This window comes from Colossoma macropomum, unplaced genomic scaffold, assembly GCF_904425465.1.
Source record: "Colossoma macropomum unplaced genomic scaffold, Colossoma_macropomum, whole genome shotgun sequence".
Classification (NCBI taxonomy): Eukaryota; Metazoa; Chordata; class Actinopteri; order Characiformes; family Serrasalmidae; genus Colossoma; species Colossoma macropomum.
The window spans coordinates 25,484,696-25,505,126 of record NW_023494790.1 but is presented as its reverse complement, the minus strand read 5'-3'; the positions used below and the strand labels follow the sequence as shown (position 1 = coordinate 25,505,126).

Genomic DNA, 20,431 nt, shown 5'->3' with positions numbered 1-20,431 from the left:
AAATTAAAAATATTTATGCATGTCGGAGGTAGAAAAATTATTAACTAACGTTATTGGGGAACGAAAACTGAGAGTTTTTTACTTTTATTTTGAAAAAAAAATGGCATACGTTTTTACAATGGGGAATGCCACAGCTTACCAACTGGTCATAACACATTTCTTGCAATATTATAAAAATTCTCGCGATAACGAATTTGATTTTTTCAAATCCATGAATTTTCTTAACAGGGCAGTAAAGTATTCAGATTGACTGAAAATGCCGTTTGTTCTGAGATCTCGCCCTCACTTCGTCCTAGGAAAGTGACCTTTATTTTGAAGCTAGTAGCTCGTTTTTGTAATGTTCCGCTGTAGCAGTTTTCGCACCGCTATCGCCGTTCACTATCTTTGCGGCTAGCGAAGGTTTGTCGCTGTGCACAGTTACATTTATTGTAAAGTCTGACGTTCATTAAGAAACGCCGATGCATTCATTTCTTTAGAATATGCACATCGAGTATTTACTTTACAAATTAGGACTTTTTGTTTTAGTGGAAATATCCGTGTTTACTGCTAGTTTACCTAACCTAGCTAACGTACAGAGACTTTAACGTTACTGCTAGCTAGCGTTAGCCGAGATAGATCTTATTAGCTGTCTAGCTAGCGTTAGCCATTCGCTTACAAACTGTTGAATGTTGTAGTGTATAAAGCTATATATTAATACACTGTTTATGATTAAACCTAAGTAACGTATTTTGTTAGCTTACAGCTTGACGCATATTTTAGTTAACGTTACCAGCTGTGCAACGATTTGAAGGTACTGAAGGCCCTCTGCAGTTGGCTACGTAGCGTTAGCTAGCACAATGTAAGAAACTGATTCAGTCCGAGGTACATTTATTTAGGTCGACTTAGATAGATAAATCAGTGCTGTTAGTGGATAGGGATACATTAATAGCATCCTAAAGACAAAGTAATAGACTTTTCCATAGAAAGACGCTTCGTGTAAGTGGACATGAAGGCTGTTGACAGCAGCCGCTACTGTTTACAATCTTTAAAATACCTTCGTGTAAACCGCACTGTTATATAGATCTAGATGGAGTGTTTAACCGATCTGTCTGTTTAAAATAGGGGAACCATGTCAGGCACGGGAGGTAAGCGTGCCTCTGGAGGGGACAGTCCCCCCGGACCCCCTGAAAAGAAGATGAAAAAAGAGGAAAAGACTACGACCACCCTTATCGAGCCCATTCGTATTGGGGGAGTTTCATCCACGGTGAGCTCCTGTCGTTACCATAGTCTCTGCAGAGATCTGAATTGTAGTATTGTAGATGTCAGGCTCAGAAATGAAATGACGCAGGATGTTAACGCTTTGTATTATTTTGTGCCTTGCAGGAGGAAATGGACATGAAGGTCCTTCAGTTTAAGAACAAGAAGCTCCTTGAGCGCCTTGAGCAGAGGCAGGCAATTGAAGATGAGCTCAGAGAGAAAATTGAGAAGCTGGAAAAAAGACAAGCAACTGATGATACCACACTTCTCATTGTTAATCGTTACTGGACCCAGGTACTAAACACATACACAGAGTGTTGAGTAGTGCTAGTTTTTATGTAATCTAGATGATTTAGCCATATTCCACTCCTCTGCTGATTTGTATGAAATGAAGGGCTGTCTATGGTTTTTGTTTCTTTTAGTATAAGGAGCATGAATGGTACTTGTCAAAAGTACTGTGAACAAAATACAAAATGCATGCCTCTGCACTGCTAATTGCTTTTTGACTGTGTGAACCTTCAGCGGTGATCACTATGAATGCTGTACCACAAACAGTGCCTAGACATTCAGTAACAAGGTATACTGCGATATTCAATGCACATCATGATGTTATCGTGGGCACTGTGAAATACTATCACCATCGTTTAATTGGGTTCTCCTTATCTATCGTTCTGACAGATGGATAGGATCATATTTTAGGTCAAACTTATGCAGAAATGCACATAATGGTAAAGGGTTCACAAACTTTCAAACAGCACTGTATGTTACTCTATATGAAAATTATTGTAAACCCTACCAGATATATGAAACATCCTTTTTAACACTTTCTGCACACAGCTGGAGGAAAATGTTCAAGAGTTACTGCAACGCGTTGAACCTGAGGTTACTCCAGCACCTGTGCAGACTCCCGTTAGTCCCCCAGCCTCTGTCCCTGCTTCTGCAACAGCCCCCTCACCTGCCACTGATGTTCCTGCCCCTTTGCCAACTCCAGTGGAAGGAGAGGATGGGCTCCCTCACCCTCTGCCTCCAGCAGAGGAGGAGAAACAGCAGCAGCCCGAACAGGTACAGAAGCAGGAGCAGCAACAGGAACAAGAGCAACAGCAGGCTGATGCTGCGGAGAAGCCTCCTGAGGAGCCAGTAGGGGATGGAATACTTGGTAAACATTTTTCATTGTCTTCATTTTCTACTGTTTTTTAAGGATGTCAGTGCTGTCCAGAAGTTTTAAGTCACATGACAAAATTATATTTTCAAGATGCATTCCAACAGCAAATGCTTGAATGATGTATGGCATCATTCATATTTTCAGTAGATGTGTTGGTGCAGCTTCTGTACAGTGCAGTGTGTTGTGATGAGTTATATTTAATATTCATAGCTCATGAAGTAGACGGTGTCCTGAAACGTGGAGAAAGGACCACCTTATCTAGAGATGGAAAAAAGGAACAGTCATTGAAGTGTAGGAGATTCCCCCCCTGATTCTCCTGCTGTAGAACAGCAAGAAGGAGCTAATTTCAACTGTTTGTGTTTGAGCCTGTGGAGTTCAAGAGAAAGTGCAGCTGCTAATGGGGTAACATGGATCTAACAGAATGTAATGTTCAGGATATTCCAGTCATTTCCTAGTTTTCTTAGTTTTGTTTATGCTGTGAACCAGGAACAGTCATAGAATCATTAAGATCTGCTAGATGTATGTTGTTGCATGGCAACATTTAATGCAGAAACCCTGTTCATTCGTTTTACAAGCAGCCTTGCATGGTCTGATTACCCACTAGCATAATGCTAATGTCCACTACCATACCCATAGGTGCTTGGGAATCAGCGTCACATTTTGCTGCATCATGGGATTGTTCTGCCAGTTTGTTCTTTGTTTTACATGCTACAGATACTCACAGTCACTGCATAAAGCATAAAGAGCTGTTTTGCTCTTTAATTAAGTTTAATTTAATCTTTGATTCACCTATAAGCAAACATTGCTTGCCTGGCTAGTTAGCAAACTAATGTCAGCATAACAGCACTGTCTGTTTTTCTTGGTTTTTGCTCTGCTCTTTAATCTAGTAGCCATGTAGATTTACATGCTAGTACGCTCTGCAAACGTATTTAGTGAGTCTGTGATCCATGAACAGCCAAACCAAGGAAACATTAATCACCTATTCTGAACCAGCCTAGACCTACTAACCCTACCACAACTGCAGCTCTCAAGTGACTTCAACTCAGAAAAAATGCTTTAAAGCAGAAACGGTCAAATGCAGACAATGTGATCAAAATGACTAATAACTTATCCGCCATGAGTAAGCACTCAAGATCCTAAACAAACTAATCTAAACTGGACTGGACTTGTTTGTGCCTTTATGTTCATAGAAGAAGTGCAGCAACTGTGGATAAACATTTTGGGAAACATGAATGTAATTCTATTCTGTAGTAAAAACAAGCATTTCACTGCAAGCTGGCCCCTGACATGAGTTCCTTGATGTTCTGTTTATTAAGGCACTAAACTTATAGAAGCACTTGTGCTTTTGCCAGTATAATAAGCAGCTCTACCACTGCTGCACATATCACTTTTTCCTCCTCTCCTAGCTCTCTCACTCACTATTGCCTGAATCACTCATTCGTTTACGTCTCTGACCACCTCATACTACAGGACTCTTCAGCTCAAGAGCTCGATCGGAAGGCTTAAGATGAACTCATTCCTTTCTTGCTCTAAGAGACTCGCCACGCGGTCATTCTCCTGGAAAATCGCTTGCAAATGTGAAAATTTGTTGGAAGGGCCATTTTAAAATCAGGGTAAAAATGGTCATATACACCTAGCTTTACCATCATACAAGATATTAATAACATTTAGTGAAAACAAATAGTGTTCATACATGAAACAACACACTTACTGCACAGGGCTGAGCATCTTAGCACAAATTGTTTCTTAAATGGTAGAGAGAGCCTCACATTGAACACTCCATCTGCCAATTAAGATGATCTTTATACTAAGATGCTGTTGAGGCCCAGATAAACAGTTTTCTTGGCTGGCCTAAGACTTTTACACAGTATTGTGCACAAACACAGCAAAAACTGTCACACCAGGACATTTTTCATCATTTGTGTCCGATTTTGTATCTACAGCTCCTCCTCCACCTCCTCCATTAAGCGAGAGTGCAAAGGCCTTCCTCTCCACTCTGGATAACAGCAGCGAGGAGGAGCTCAGTTTGCAGCTGCAGGACAGAATGCAGTTCAGCAAGGGAGCAGTAGCCTGCATGGTCTGCATCTTTGACCGTCTGCACAACTCCATTGAAGATCTGTGCTCTCGTGTACAAACAGCAGGTAACTAGGCGCTCATTTACTTAAATATGCATGGTTTTAACTTTGGTGTATGACAATCTAAAGCTCCTGTTTAGGGATTAGTAAAGTATAAACAGCTCCAAGCATTGATGTTCATTGTGAATAAAGACTGAAATACATAGACCAGATATGAAGAAATCAGGTTCCTGTTCTTTATTACTCTTTTCTATTAAGCCAGGATCTTGTCTACAGCATTAAGGTTCACATAAGCATTTTTGAAGATTGAAACAGTCTCATGAACATGCTACACATAAGAAACAGACAATAGTTAATAAATATTGAAACTACATTGCAGTGCATCTGAAATTAAGTCCAAACAGCGTAGATGTTTTACTCATACTCAGTGTTGTTTGCGTTTCCCTTTTAGTATGTGAAGATGATGCTCAGCGGGAGATTGTTGCTACGACTCGCACGCTACTAGAAGAGAATAATAGACTTCAAGACCTGGCTTCCTCCCTGCACGGGAGACACCACAAAATGTCATTGGAGGTACGTACTTGTCAGCCTAGTGCATGGTTCTGTATTGATGATATTGTGTTGTGCTAGAGGATAAATACAAGACTACTGATGTGTGTTGATATTCTCAGCTGTGAACAACAGCCCAATATCCACACAAACAATGCAGAATTTTACTTGAACAGGGCCCAGGTCAACAAGGTCACTGACTGCCTTAATGAAATTATCTAAGAAATTAAAAGGAATATTATAAGAAGCATTGTTTTTTGCTAAAATTCTCACATGACACTGATGCCCTGGACATGAGCTTTTTGTACTGAACATAGTACTGTACTTTAGAGTACTGTGTACTGAATCTCTTTTCTGTGAAAACCAGATGTATTATTGGGACTAAAGAATGCACCACTTGATTGTTTTGTCATTTTAGCACACTTTCGTTAAAGATTGCTGTCTCTGATCTTGTCCCTGTAGTATAATGAACTGGTTGACAAAGTCACAAGTTCTGAGACAAAAGTGTCTGAGATGGAGACGGCTGTGGAAGACCTGCAGTGGGACATCGAGAAACTCCGCAAAAGAGAACAGAAGCTCAATAAGCACCTAGCGGAGGCTCTTGAGCAGGTCAGTTTTTTTTTAAATATTTTAATTTATATATTTTTTTTATTTTTCTTATTAAGAAAAGTTGGATTAAAACAACAGCCGCAGAATTTCTGCCACAGAGGGTGTAATTGAAAAATGAGGCAGGTGTTCAAACTAATAAGGCGAAAGTATTTTTTTTTTTTGGGAAGTATTTGTTTGGGAAATACAACTAGTTGTTCATAACCCAACCACAGAATGCGCCATGTCTGATCGATCAATAACACATCAAATGCACTTTGGAAACTAGCAACCGCAAACAAAGTTGCTGAATCTCTAATTCCTTGTTTATTCTTTTATTAATTTTTATTATAGTGTTTTAAGTTTTATTATGTTTTGCTTTGTTGTAATCACTAAAGTTTAGTTAGCTAGCTAACAGTGCTTGGTTTAGGATTTTATATGAGGGACAGACTCTCTGGGTATTTTAATCCTTCATCATACATGACATGCATGGGTCTACAAAATTACAAAGCCCAAAGTGCGCTCTTTTCTCAACTTCCAGAAACGCCTCACCGGAATTTCAGCCCTTTACCTTTGTTACAAAATGACACAAAATTGTGAGACAATCTTTAAAGATGCAGGAACTCTTAACAGAGTGTTTCAGACAGAGGTTGAATAGAGATGTGCATTATGAGACTAATAATGTGTTTTCGGAAAATTGAAGCATGTAAATCTGTTCTTGTACACCCCAAAAATAAAATTATGAACAATGAAAATGAGCATAATAGATTCTCTTAAATATTTTATGTGTTTCTCTGACTCTCAGCTGAATTCGGGCTACCATGCCTCCGGCAGCTCTGGTGGCCTACCTGGTGGTCAGATTACTCTAAATATACAGAAGGTAAAGTTTGACCAGAGGCTTTGAAATATGGAGTTTAATTTTTAGAAATTAGCAACAGTTTTCACATGAGTGCTTATTTTTGCATATTAACAACTCTGTTGTCAGTTTGAGTTGCTGAATGCAGAGCTGGAGCAGAACCAGGAGTTGGCCAATAGCCGCATGGCAGAGCTGGAGAAATTGCAGCAGGAGCTACAGGAGGCAGTTCGGGAAAGTGAGAAACTGAAGGTACTAGAGTCTTGTGAGTGGATAAAATGTCATTTTCATGTTTTTCTTATTTGCTCTGGAAATACTGAGTCCTTCTTTATCTCAGCCACGTTGCGTTGTCTTATGTCACTGTGTCATTTCAGTTGCCGCTTGTACCTCTTGTCAGGCCTGCATTGTTCTAGGGCTGCATAGTATGGACAATATATCGCGAATGTTATATTTCTACGTAATTGTGATTGTGATATGCCTCACAACAGAGCTAAAATAGGCCTACATTAATTTGACCAAACTGTTTTCTTAGTGCCTTAAAGGGGAATTATGGCAATTTTTCAATATTTCTGCATAATTAAATGGTTAAGAGGTAAACAAAATTATTCATAATGATTTTCAGTGAAATCCATCATTCTAGACAAATTGGCAGCCAGAACTGTTCACAGTGGGGGTTATAGGAAACAGATGTCTGAAGGGTTTAATTCTTCTAAAAGCCCCCTTACATAAAGTTATTGCATGAAGTGCTTGTAATATGTTGCCTGATGCCTGAGACTTTGTTTTACAGTAGTTTTGAGAAAAGATCTTGGCCTGAAGTTCATGGTGGAGAGGTGCATGCAGAACATAGCGCAGCAAAGTAGTCCCTAAAGAAAACAGATTGACCACTGTTTTACCATTACATATAAAATCTCCGAAGACGTGTAGATTCATTGGTGGTTTTGGATGGTAAAGAAAATGGCTGTATTTGTGTTGTAGTCACAGAACCTCTGGTTTCTGTCACCACTACTGTAAGGAAATCTATGTCATTCAAATTCCTCTACAGTTGAACCATTTCACACCAGACCACTCCTAATGACTTTGTTCACATCCCAGTAACTGAATTACACAGAAATTGTAAAGAAACGGTGGAATTACACTTTAATTTGACATAACATCACCACCACAGAAGACTTGTGTAAATGGTCTGAATGCTTACAACATGCAATAAAATTTTGTAATTTGTTTATTGTATCCTTCTCCAGTTTTAATATTTCAGTATTAAGATAGCAGTTGGCAATGTGTAACAATGTATTCTGCAGTGCTAAATTGCTGACATGGATGTGTTTTTGTAAGATGGACCTTCGGAACATTCCAGAGGAGGTGGTGAAGGAGACTCCAGAATACAAGTGCCTCCAGTCTCAGTTCTCTTTGCTGTACAACGAGTCTCTAGGAGTGAAGACCCAGCTGGACGAGGCCAGGGCCCTGTTGCTTACTGCCAAGAACGCTCACCTACGGCAGATAGAACACATGGAGGTTAACATCATGAACGCAAAATGTTTCTGTATATAGCATCTCTTTTTAAAACGTGATTCAGTACAGACCAAAATAAAGATGCTAGAACATTCAAAGAGCAATCTGAAGCTTAATGTACTATATACATAGGCCTTCATTCAACCAGTTATCATATCAAGATTATGTCCTTTATTTTCTTTAGTCTAAAAGTATAATTTATTTTTTGTGCTGTCATTATCTTTGTAGAGTGATGAGCTGTCTCTTCAGAAGAAGTTACGAACTGAGGTCATCCAGTTAGAGGACACGCTAGCTCAGGTGCGCAAGGAATATGAAATGCTAAGGATCGAATTTGAACAGAACCTTGCCGCCAATGAGCAAGCAGGTAAAACCTCTCGTGCAGTTTCTTTTATATCAAGTTTGTTCAGGTGTTGTTAGAGAGTTGCAGGTGGCTTTTTAGCTTTCATTTCATACCAGTGAATTTCCTTGGGGCAGACTTGGTTTACTGTAACTATGGCGGAGGAGAGGAAGTCTGTGGGGGTGGTGTATCCTGTCATCACTTTTCTATTCTTTGTTATTTTGGCCGTAGTTCAGTGCTTACCAAGCATCAGATACTGAAACAACTACCGGCTTATCAGCGCTGCTGTCTCTTTATCTTTACTGTGTCATGTTCTACAGGTCCAATAAACAGAGAAATGAGACATCTAATTAGCAGCCTTCAGAATCATAACCACCAGCTCAAAGGGGATGTGCAGAGATACAAGAGGAAGTTGCGTGAGACTCAGATGGAAATCAACAAGGTTCAGCTCACATTCACCTCTTGATGTCTGTGAAGTAATTTTATATTTAAAAGGGGCAGGCTTTCTGTGGAAACTGAAACCAGACGTTTTTTTTTAATGATGAATTCGCAAATTTTGTTGAAATGATGTAAACACATTTATTTAAAGCTGTTCATATTATTTGTTTTTAACATGCAATCACATGTAGACCTCCCCCCCCCAGTATAAACAAAGAAATTTTTATATGGTGGGCCCCTATTAGAGTGATCTAGCATTGTCCACATAAATTAGGCCAGTGGTCACCAACTTTAGTTCTGGACATATACCCTGCTGTGGAGTCTTGTTCCAACTACAATGTGCCACACCTGCTTCAGATAATTAACTTCCTGATCGGCTGAATCAGATGGATTAGGCCAAGGTGAGGGGGAGGCAGCATGTTACGTATTATATAGGCTGCGATTAAACTCTGCAGGAAAGTAGGTCTCCAGGAAGATGTTTGGTGACGACTGATTTAGGCCATTAAATGTCCAGGCCATAAAATATAAAACAAAGTGTATGTAAATACAAAGTCTTCTATAACTATCAACAGTTTAGTAAACCTGGTCATTATACTCTATTTTCAAAAGTGATGAGTGTCAAATGGTTATTTTGAAGACTTGACAATATATTCCGCATCTTGGGAACAACATTTTGCAAATTTATACTGAATATATTATTGGTCAAATTTTAGAATCTTGAATTAAATGAGTTTTCTGCTCTGTTCTGTTTTGTAACTTGAAACTAAAGTAGGATGATGATAAACACTTGTTTTCCAGTTGAAGTGTCAGAGCGGAGAAGCCGGCAGTATGCTGATGTTGGAGGAGAATGTGAGTGATGGAGGACTGGATGTGAAGAAAGAGGAGGATGATGACCAAGAAGAAGAGGAGGAGAGGAGGCGAGAGCTGGAGAGACAAAGAGCACGGGAGCGTGAGAGAGAGGTGGAGAGAGAGAGGGAGAGAGAAAGAGAGCGGGAAAGGCAGCGCAGTGAGGAGCTGAAGAGGAAAGACTCTGACACACTGAAGATGCTCAGGACAGAGCTCAAGTATGCCTCATCTTTCACACATTAGGATTGGGATTGACACCCTCAGATTACAAGATTATCCTTCATAATACCCTTAGAATAAATGATTACAGTGAAATTCAGAATACAGCATATCTGATAAGACTATGTGAAAACATTTTCATATCTAATAATGCACAATGACATCAGTGTTTTAATGCTAATGTTTTGTATGCACAAATTGTCCCCCATATCACCTAATCAGGAAAGCTCAGGAGTCTCAAAAGGAGATGAAGTTGCTGCTAGACATGTACAAGTCTGCTCCAAAAGAGCAGAGGGACAAAGTGCAGCTGATGGCAGCTGAGAGGAAGGCCAAAGCAGAGGTCTGTGTGCCCTTCAGATGGAACAGTGTTCTTTTTCTTGAGATACTCATGCATGTACAGCAGAAGTTCATTTAGCATCTTTTGTAGGTGGAGGAGCTGAGGCAGCGGGTACGGGAGCTTGAGGAGAGAGAGAGGAAGGAGAGCAAGAAACTGGCTGATGAAGATGCTCTGAGGAAGATTCGAGTGGCAGAGGAGACCATTGAACATTTGCAGAAAAAGCTTACTGCCACAAAACAAGTATGCTTGGCTAGGTCATACTTTATATCAGTTCACTGTTTTCTACCTGTATGAAAAATGCTACACAATCATGATCATACAATTTTTATTTCAACTTGCTCATGTTGACTGACAGATCTGATTGTCAGTTCTCAAACGTTACACTTAAATTCAAATTTAGCAGAAATAAATAACTTCTAGCACTGCATGGTGGAGCTATCAGAATTCATCAGAATGGTTTTGATTTCTTAATTCTTGTTTTTCATTGTTTCTCTTCATAAAAATGTTTTTTGTGTTTTTATTCTCATGTTAAAGGTTTGATTTGGATTAATATATGATTGACCCTTTGAACTGTGTGGTTATTATTGACTTACCGGTCTTAAGATTTGTTCAGTAAATGCTGTGAATTATTTGGTTGGTACAATGAAACTAATACGTAAGTTGTGTAATTATGAGAGTGAAGAAATTAAGTTTGGCCCTACATACAGAACACAGAACCTTGAGGTTTAAGCAATCACCAGCTCTAATGAACCTTTCTGTGTCTACTGTGCTCAGGAGGAGGAAGCCCTGCTTAGCGAGATGGATGTGACAGGTCAGGCCTTTGAAGACATGCAGGAGCAGAATAGCCGACTAATGCAGCAGCTGCGAGAGAAAGATGATGCCAATTTCAAACTGATGAGTGAGAGGATCAAATCTAACCAGATCTATAAGCTGCTGCGAGAGGAGAAAGAGGAATTGGCTGACCAGGTTCTCACCTTCAAAACCCAGGTATGCAGTGAATTTTGGGGTACAAGTGCTGCAATATGCTGAGGTCAGCTAATGGAAACTAAGCAGGTTTTTATAATGACACACTTGTAATATAAACAGTGCTTCTGAAGTAGTAGTGTAAATTAAGCAGAGGTAATTAATTGTTCATACGAATTGTTCTATTTACTTTCAAGGTTGATGCTCAGCTGCTGGTAGTGCAGAAACTGGAGGAAAAGGAGGGCATCCTGCAGAGCTCACTGGCTGCTCTGGAGAAAGAGTTAGCACTACGCACACAAGCTCTAGAACTCAACAAGCGCAAAGTAAGAGGAAGATCACAGAAGTGTTATATACCTGAACTTGCTAGACAACTCTAGGCAAATGGTGTAAGATATGGTATAGACAAGATTTTTCCTTTATCTTGGGTTCAGGCAGTGGAAGCAGCTCAGCTGGCTGAGGACCTTAAGGTTCAGCTGGAACACACCCAGGCCAAGCTGAAGGAGATCCAAACGTCAGTGCTGGAGAATCGTACTGCACGTGAGAGGGAGAGCGGCAATCTCAAACGCGCACAGGTACAGAACATCAAAACATACACACAAATGCAAAAAAAAAAAAGAGAAATGGAATGTCAAAAGAGCTTATGGGCTTATGCCGCTTGTCTTTTAGGAGGACTTGTCTCGACTACGCCGAAAGCTGGAGAAGCAGAAGAAGGTGGAGGTATATACTGATGCTGATGAGATATTGCAAGAGGAAATCAATCAGTATAAGGTAAAGGCTTTACAGATGCTATACAGCGTTGAATAGTGTTTCTCAAAACAAGCCATTAATCTTTCTGCTTTTTTTGAATAAAGAATTCACTGACTGTATTTTTATCTTTAGGCTAAACTGCGTTGCCCCTGTTGTAATACTCGGGATAAGGAGACTGTGCTTACCAAGTGTTTCCATGTCTTCTGTTATGAGTGCTTGAAGACCCGCTATGACACTCGCCAGAGGAAGTGTCCTAAGTGCAACGCTGCTTTTGGAGCCAATGACTTCCACCGCATCTACATCACTTAAGTTCAAGATGGGATGATTAACATAAATAATAGTAAAGACATGGGACATTATGGAGAAGTAAATTTAAGAGCAGAGTACACATTTCTGCTCAAAAGGCTTCTTCCAGTAGATCCATGATCAGTTGGTGCTAGAGACCAAATGGACAGTGAGTTTGCAGATTGAAGAGGTGATGAAGTGAGTGACGATTATAGCCAATAGCACATAACCAGTGCTTGTTTATAGCTGAGGTATCCAAGCCTTTTGGTTGTTTTTCCATTTTGTTTTCTAGTCTTTTCAATGTTCTGTAAGTTAATGTTTTTTTTTTGTTTGTTTGTTTACTTGCATTTGCTTTTTGAACATGTACTGGAAATTTCTAAAAACACTGCACATCACCACAGTCCCTTAAATAGAATTTCCGGTACTCCTCGCATAATGTGTTGCAGACATTCTAACAAGTTGATAGAAAATGTGCATCTGCAAAACATATTGCAAATTTGTTTTCCTTGTGGTAGTCATGGGTCTGATCCAAACGAATAGAGCAGTAAGTCTGTTCAGTAATAGGATCCAGCTTCTGATGTAATGCGCTACTCTCTGGCTTCTGATGGAGTTCTTTAAAGTACATAACAAACAAACGGACATATGAGAGAAAAGCTTAGGACAGGTATCTAATGGATATTTTGAAGTCACAATGTTACAAAATCAACATGCAGATTTCCAGAAAAACAATGTTTCAGAAGTAAAAGTTCTGGAGGTGTCTGATCTTGAATGGTTCAGAATTTACATTTGCACTAGCTTGGCTGACGTAAATGGGAATTCTTATTTCATTTTGGGGCCCACTCTCAACATAAGCTATGCAGTTACTGATCCTATCTTAAGGGGGGTGGAGAATAAACACCATAGCTCATAATATGGCTTCAAAAACCTCAAGTTTGAGCAATGTGTCTTTATTATGATAGCCGGTGAGAGCCAAAAACTGAGGTGGAGTATCTTTTCGTCCCCATGTAAGAGGTCTTATAAGAGAAGATTTGTTAGCAAGCATGCAGGTGCTCACAAAGAATTCACAACAAGGATATGAAATGAGGATGGACCCATGGGCCTACTTAAGTGAAGATCTAAGTTCACGTTTGGCTCGTTCTCAGTCTTCAAGCCACAGAAAGTGTAACTTGTAACTGCCTATACCTCCACAGAAAGAAGCTCTTGTGTGAGACAAGTCTTATCCTTGGAAGCTTGAGATTTGGTATTAAACACTGTTTTCCCTTTTTTATTAAAGGGGAAAAAATAAATTCAAAAGTTCTGAATAATTCAGTCCTTGAGATTTAAACAGTCTGTTTGAGAGTGGTTTGATGTGAAATGGTTTGTTGTAGAGAAACTTGTAGACTCAGATTTACAGTTGCAGTGATAGGAACCAGGGGATGATATGTCTAAAACACAAATATCCATTTTACTATCCAAAACTACCAGTGAACCTACATGTGTCTTCTGAGTTTTAGATGTAATGTTGATGGTAAATAGTGGTAAATTGTAGAAAGAAAAGTTTTTATTGGGGACTATTTTGCCTTACAACGCCATGCATGTACCCCTCCACCATGAACAGATTCAAAATAAATGGATATTTATTTTAATTAATATTTGATACATTTTAAGCCATTCATACATTTTAAGCCAAAACTTTAACACAAAGCTATCATAAAACTATGACAGCAGGCAGCAAATATCTAACCATATCATAGCTTTCTCAGAGGGAGCTTTCAGAGGCATGAAACTAGGGTGACCGTATTTTGGTTTTCAAAAATGAGGGCAGCACGAGGCACACTGAGGGAGGGCAAATGTCAACATGAAAGCAAAGCCAAATCCTAGACATTTAGGCGATTTAAAAATCCCGGACAGGCGCATTTTTAGGTTCCAAAAAGAGAACGTGTCCTGGAAAAAGAAGACGCACTGTCACCCTAATTCAACTCCTCAGACGTCTGGTTCCCATCACCACCACTGTGAACAAGTCTAGTTAGGTAAGTTTCTCTAGAACAGAGCGTTTCACACGAAACTCGGCTTTGTTTACATCTCAATCGTTTAATTATGTAGAAATGATTAAAAATCGGTGGAGTTCACCTTTAACATGAAAAAGGTTGGGCTTCGCGTCAGTCTGCAAAAGTGATTTTTTTGTACCGTGACAGACGAAGATTTTGCCCATGAGGTTTTCATCAGAACAAACTCGTGATGTCATTGCCATGTGAGCTGAATGCAGTTCACATGCACGTAAGCACGCCTAATTCTCCTTTACCGAGGGGTTTTGGTTCGAATATCCACGGAGTATACCGCTGACCTCATGACCAGCCTGCAAACTCCCAGGACACTACATTTCGTGTTGTAACGTTTGTGGGCAGGTGTGCAAATAGCCTTAGGGAAGTCTGAGCTGAGGAACGGGAACAGCAGAAACCAAAAGAAAAGTGAAGGGAGGTTGTGGTTTAAAAAATAAAAGTCTGTATTTTAACTTAAGTACGAGCAATGAAATGTTCGGGTGAGATGTTTTTCGTCTTCTTACACACTGGTTCTGTGTTTGCTGCGCCGCCCGTGTTAATAATTCCAGCACACACACACACACTCACTCACTCTCTCCTCTCTGGCTGCACTGTTTGCGCTCTTGGACTCCGCTCAAGGAATTACGTCGCTGGGTGTGGTGACTTTCATGAGCTTCATGAGCCCAGTTTGCTCAACATGGGCTTGTAGGAGACTGGGGTCTTTCAGCCTCTTCACCAAAAAACCTCTTTAAAAGTACTCAAACCTTTTGAATCGAAAGAGAAAAAACACTGGCGTGAAACATTTCTTCATGTTAAACACATAAAGCCGGTGCGAGCTGTATGAATGTAAACGAGGCTGGGTGAGCAGTGAGGTAGTCTTCAGGCTTTAGGGATGCCCTTCCTCTCCACTGTTGGGCATCATTAAGACAATCTCAGTACAGTACATAGGAAATGAGTCAGAGGAGCTGAGAGCCCAGTGCGTGGGCGTGGGCGCTATTAAAACAAGGCCGAGACTTGCGGTGACTCATTCACATGCTCGCTCTGCTACGGCACGAAAGCGGCAGCTGCGGCTTCTTTATCTTCTGAAACTTTTTTTGCGGGGATTGCAGCTGAACAACAATGGATATTCAGACCGTCTGTCGCCTCTTATGTTTGGTCCTCGTGGCTGGAACACATTTAGGCGGAGGGGTAAACGCGGAAAACAGTAAGAGTGCTCTTTGGATTTCCTCACCAACTTTCCCTTTTTAACGTGACTAAAAGTGTGTTATGAAGGGATGTGCTGTTTGGAGCAGGCTAACCGTGTCGAATGAGTTTTAGCTAAGGCTCAATCTTACTGAAACCTGCCATTGGAACATGTGTCGCAGGACAGGGCTGTCCCGCTTTGTGTTGGATGAACATGGCGTGATAACTGGAGTGGAGTTTCACTGAAGACTCGCTTCCTTTAGCTCGACTTCCCACCGGTTCCGCATTCCGATGTCCTTATTTCACTCCCTCTCACACGGCGGGAGCTGAAGTTCAGCGCTCCCCGGAGTCGCAGACCTCTCTCCATTCAGCTCGCTGTGAAAGTTTTTTGGAGCGGTGTCTTTCGGGTGGAGCAGAGGGAAAATGTCTTTCTGTCTGGCGTGAAGAGGTTTAATGATACTGCAGCTGCAGTTCATGTGTCTTTAGGCTGCACTGTACTAGGCTAAAGCTGACTGACACATCGATTATGAAAGAGCCTGATTTCAGTATAGGGAAGCAGTGATTGAACCAACACACTGAGTCAGTAAATTCTGTCACGATTTCATGTCACTTTCGAAGGATAAAAAAAACCTTAAGCTGCAGTTTACAGGTGAACATCGGATGGCCTAGTAGTAGAGACAGACTGCAGTTTTTATTAGATATCTAACAACTAGGGAGAGCAAACTGACTACTCTAAGTACACTGATGATTAACTATATGACACATATAAGTAGTCTATGTACAAGTTTACTAACTTTAATGATTACTGATTAATTAATAATTAATATTATACTTTAATAATTATTGTTAATTATACATTCATAGGTAATTAACTGTAGGTTGCATATACACTCATAGGTAATTAACTTTAGTCTAAATATGCATTTATGATTCATTAACTGTAGGCTGTGTGTAAGTTCATAGATAATTAACTATAGGCTATATAAGCATTTATAGGTAATTAGCTTTAGGCCATATATAAATTCATAGGTAATTACCTGTAGATTGCATATAAATTAATAGGTAATTAACTTTAGACTACATATACATTCATAGGTAATTAACTTTAGGCTATATATGCATTCACAGGTAAGTAACTGTAGGCCGCATGTAAATTCATAGGGAATTCACTTCCCTTAAAAGTTTTTTCCCTTAAAAGTTTCCCTTTTTGAAGATACAAGGTTTTGTTCCAACAGCAGCGATTTGCATTCCATAGGTAATTAACGAATAGGCTGCATATAAATTCCTAGGAAATTAACTGTAGGCTATATATCCATTCATAGTTAATTCACTTTAGGCTATATATGCATTCATAGGTAATTAACCATAGGCCGCATATAAATTCATATGTAATTAACTGTAGGCCCCAGATACATTTATAGTTAATTAACTTTAGGCTATATATGCATTTATGGTTCATTAACTGTAGGCTGTGTATGAGTTCATAGACAACTATAGGCTATATATGCATTTGTAGGCAATTAGCTTTAGGCCATATATAAATTAATAGATAATTACCTGTCGAATGTATATACATTTATAGGTAATTAACTTTAGGCTGCAAATAAAAACAAAGATAAATAACTTTAGGCTACATAAACATTCATAGGTAATTAACTGTAGACTGCATATAAAAACATTACCAATTAACTTTAGCATATATATATATATATATATATATATATATATATATATATATATATATATATATATATATATTCATAGTTAATTAACTACAGGGCACAAATAAATAGGCTACATGTGAATACATAGGTAGAGCCCCTAATGGGTGTCCTTCCTTTCCTTTATGTGGTATACAGAGGCTGCACAATGCACAGTGCATAGACGTGCATTGCCCTCTGTTTATAATGCAAAAGGTCAACCCTGTACAGGTCAGTAGGCTACAAAAAAAAAAAAACTGAGCTCAGTAGGTTGTGTATGATCACCTGTTTCAGACTTACTTTGTCACTCCTGTGTTCCATCGAGATATGTTCACAGGATATGACTCTGAAGTATCATTTTCACTCATTCATTGCGCAGCTGATTTCACACACAATAATAAGAGTTATTGTAAGTGGATATATTTAGGTTGTTTGTGCACTGTAGTTAGTAAGCTTTAGTTTACAAAACGTGCATTGTTTATAGATTTCTCCTTAGTCACAAACTTTTCTCTGCACTGTAAAATATTGTTTTGCAGGACTGTGTCTTTAGAGACTCCGACTGTTAATTTCAGAGAGAGAGAGTGGTGTCTTTTGTGGTGCGTCTGACCATAGGCTTTCAGATTTCTGAGACATCTGCGTCAGAAGTTTATGTGAAAGGTGAAATTCAGCTGCAGAGCTAAAGCTGCTTCTCACCAACCTCTTCATGAAGTCACTTCTCCCAATGATTTGTGCCCATAATGTTTCTCTGTAAGTGCTCAGTAGCTGCATCATAGTCTGGGTTATGCTCAGACGGTCGAGCAGACGAAACACTGCTTACGCACTCAGAGCATGAGTAATAGCATTTCCCCACAAGTGCTCCACCACATCAGTTGAACGGAATTTCCCAGCTCATTTCATATGAATAAGAGACAAAAGCAGTTCCCTGGATTTCCTTGTTTTTCAGCTAAAGGCCATAGATTGTCAAGAAACAACAAATTTTCCCATCCTTGAAATTTCATGCACCCAGGTAGATATTAATTTATTTCTAATGTTTGTCTTTTTTCTCTTACAGCCTCCTGTAAAAACAAGGATTTTTATAACAAAGATCTTGGACAGTGTGTACCCTGCTCGACATGCATACAGTACCCCAAAACCCCATCCTGTGATACATGTGAGTTATAGATCTGTTTACTTAACTCAGCCCACATGTTGACAGAAATCAGTGCCTTAAGCTCAAATAAACCCATACAGTTTGCACTTATTTGTGGTCTACTTTTCTGTCTTAATGTCACTGTGTAAAATATAAAGTACTTTAATGCATGCAGTACTGTTCGTCATAGCATACTTATTATTGCCTTGGTGCTTCAGGTTAATAACTTTGTCCTGCAGTTTAACGCATTGCGAGCGAACAGTGTTGCAAAAGTTCAACGCTTATGCTAACATCAGGAGTGCTTTAAGTCTTGCTGTGAGTTTCTGAGCAAAGTTTTGGAGTTCCTCCAGTAATATTGTCCTGTGTTTAACAGGCCCACCCGACGAGCCCCAGGATACCTGGAGGGTGGCAGCCATTACCAGTTTTTCAGTGCTGGCAGTCGTGGTTGTTTCTGGAGCTTTGCTCATAGGAGTTCTAGTACATCAGTGCAGGTCCAGAAGAACTTTGCGTGGTAAGAACCTAAACACTGTGACACAAAATTACATTTTTATTGTTCACACATTCTCACCAAATATGGTTTCAGCCATGAACGTCTAAAGAAAATGAGATCTGCTCAATAATTTCTATAATAATAATTTTGACAAGAAGATCTCAAATCTAATCATATTCCTTCTGCTCATTGTTTAGAGCCAATTGAGGAAACTACAGGACCTCTTTATCCAGTGTAGGCACTTCATGCGGTAGGTGTTCTCTTTTTCATGATCTGTCTTTGTTTCTTATAAAAATAAGCTGTACCCTACTTGTGTCTGCAAAATATTTGGAATCTGATTTATCAACAGTATTGATAGCTGTGAAAACACTTATGGAGTGTTGCCATGAAAAAGTGTTCTGAAAATAGTCTTTTACTTGTTTTTCTAGCAAAAGCTGATGGGACAAAAGACTACAGGACAACCAAGTGAGCTGTTAGTTCAGTCAGTGAACAACTGGCTGAAACATTGTGTTCTTTGAGTAGCATGTAACTCTTCTAATTTATTATGTAGGTAGATCAAGCATAGAGGTGTTTAATGCACTCCAGACTAAGAAGACAAACTGTCACCGCAATCTCAAACGCCGCACTGAGACTTTGTCATTCACTGAGCGGAAGGTGTGAGCAAACCCAAGGTGCTGTTTGACTATTATCCTCTACATGACAGCGAGTGGATGCCTTAAAATGGATAAATGGATTACGTCTAACCTCTGTGCACACGTTCTAGGGTCATTTCTCTTACAGGCATTATTTTTTTAAATGTTATAGCAAGGGCCCTTGCTTTTTATGTTTTTTTTTAATATCCCTTTTTAAAAATATTTGTGACCCCTATGCACTTATGTCCATACATGTCAATTTGTAAAGCTTTCTAATTTATGGAGATATCCAGCAAAAAAACTGCCTTAACATGCCAGGAGTAGTGTATATGAAAAAGGGCTGTACATCACACAGCAATAGATTTTGTACAATACCTATTTACCTCTACATTAGATTTATTCTGGCATATGGCATATTGAATGTATTATGTAACCAGTGTTTTATAGATCCGTGATCTGTTTTATATTTGAGTACTATGCACTGTTAAGATGTAGTCATTGTAGTATCAAGAATGTTCTGAGACCGACTGGCTAAGTAGCCTGTCTGTGGCGTCATAGTTGTGGGACATTTTGCACGTATAGGAGTGCCAGTGGAAGGGTCCATCCCTTAGAGGCTGCTATAGGTGCCAGCAGCCCGTAAAACAGGAGGATGCAGCCAGAGAAACATCGTAAATCCATTGAATTCTCAGCCATCATATTAAAGATGTTCTGCATTTCTTGTCTTGTGATGCCTTTACATCAAGCATCATATCAGAATTGCTTAAACATTGCATTATCAAATGCAGGCTTACATTGCAATGAATTCATGTGCATCATGTTTAGCTGATGGACATGAATTCATATTAATGAAAAAATGTTGTAGATTGTCCAGTCATATAACAAACCAGACTAACCACCAGTCTAGTTAGCAGTGGGTTCACTGTGTAACTTGTAGATCATATATTTAGTGGGTCGCAATTATTTTACTAAATTTCAGTTTGCCTTGCGCAACATTTTCCGAAAGCCATCATACTCTATATTCAGACTTAAGAGAACACCAGCGTTTTTCTGACACATTTAGCAAAGAATGAGGCATTAAGAAAGAAAGGCATTGGTGAATCCAGGATTGAACAATTGTACAACATTAAGTTTATATAAAC

The 20,431-nt window shown here is 39.4% G+C and overlaps 2 protein-coding genes across 2 annotated transcripts; both read left to right on the top strand.

Annotated features, from left to right (window-relative positions):
- Positions 1–347: 347 nt before the first annotated feature.
- rnf40 (ring finger protein 40) lies at positions 348–13,465 on the top strand. The gene is made up of 20 exons (XM_036572773.1): positions 348–399; positions 1,102–1,243; positions 1,363–1,530; positions 2,074–2,392; positions 4,342–4,539; positions 4,925–5,046; positions 5,485–5,631; positions 6,413–6,487; positions 6,593–6,712; positions 7,793–7,972; positions 8,198–8,333; positions 8,627–8,748; positions 9,543–9,808; positions 10,032–10,149; positions 10,237–10,386; positions 10,921–11,133; positions 11,307–11,432; positions 11,541–11,681; positions 11,776–11,877; positions 11,989–13,465. The coding sequence occupies exons 2-20, from the start codon at positions 1,109–1,111 to the stop codon at positions 12,163–12,165; spliced, it is 3,015 nt and encodes a 1,004-aa protein (XP_036428666.1). The 5' UTR covers positions 348–399; positions 1,102–1,108; the 3' UTR covers positions 12,166–13,465.
- Positions 13,466–15,156: 1,691 nt separating this feature from the next.
- On the top strand, positions 15,157–19,565 carry LOC118809435. The gene is made up of 5 exons (XM_036572772.1): positions 15,157–15,363; positions 18,093–18,191; positions 18,544–18,681; positions 18,858–18,910; positions 19,089–19,565. Exons 1-4 carry the CDS (start codon positions 15,279–15,281, stop codon positions 18,896–18,898), a joined length of 363 nt encoding a protein of 120 aa, XP_036428665.1. The 5' UTR covers positions 15,157–15,278; the 3' UTR covers positions 18,899–18,910; positions 19,089–19,565.
- The last annotated feature ends 866 nt before the right edge of the window (positions 19,566–20,431 follow it).

Coding starts and splice junctions, on each gene's coding strand:
- rnf40 (XM_036572773.1), top strand. CDS start 1,109: ATGTCAGGCACGGGAGGTAAGCGTGCCTCTGGAGGGGACAGTCCCCCC. Junction 6,488..6,592: donor TTACTCTAAATATACAGAAG/GTAAAGTTTGAC, acceptor CTCTGTTGTCAG/TTTGAGTTGCTGAATGCAGA. Junction 6,713..7,792: donor GGGAAAGTGAGAAACTGAAG/GTACTAGAGTCT, acceptor TGTTTTTGTAAG/ATGGACCTTCGGAACATTCC.
- LOC118809435 (XM_036572772.1), top strand. CDS start 15,279: ATGGATATTCAGACCGTCTGTCGCCTCTTATGTTTGGTCCTCGTGGCT. Junction 15,364..18,092: donor AGGGGTAAACGCGGAAAACA/GTAAGAGTGCTC, acceptor TTTCTCTTACAG/CCTCCTGTAAAAACAAGGAT. Junction 18,192..18,543: donor AACCCCATCCTGTGATACAT/GTGAGTTATAGA, acceptor TGTGTTTAACAG/GCCCACCCGACGAGCCCCAG.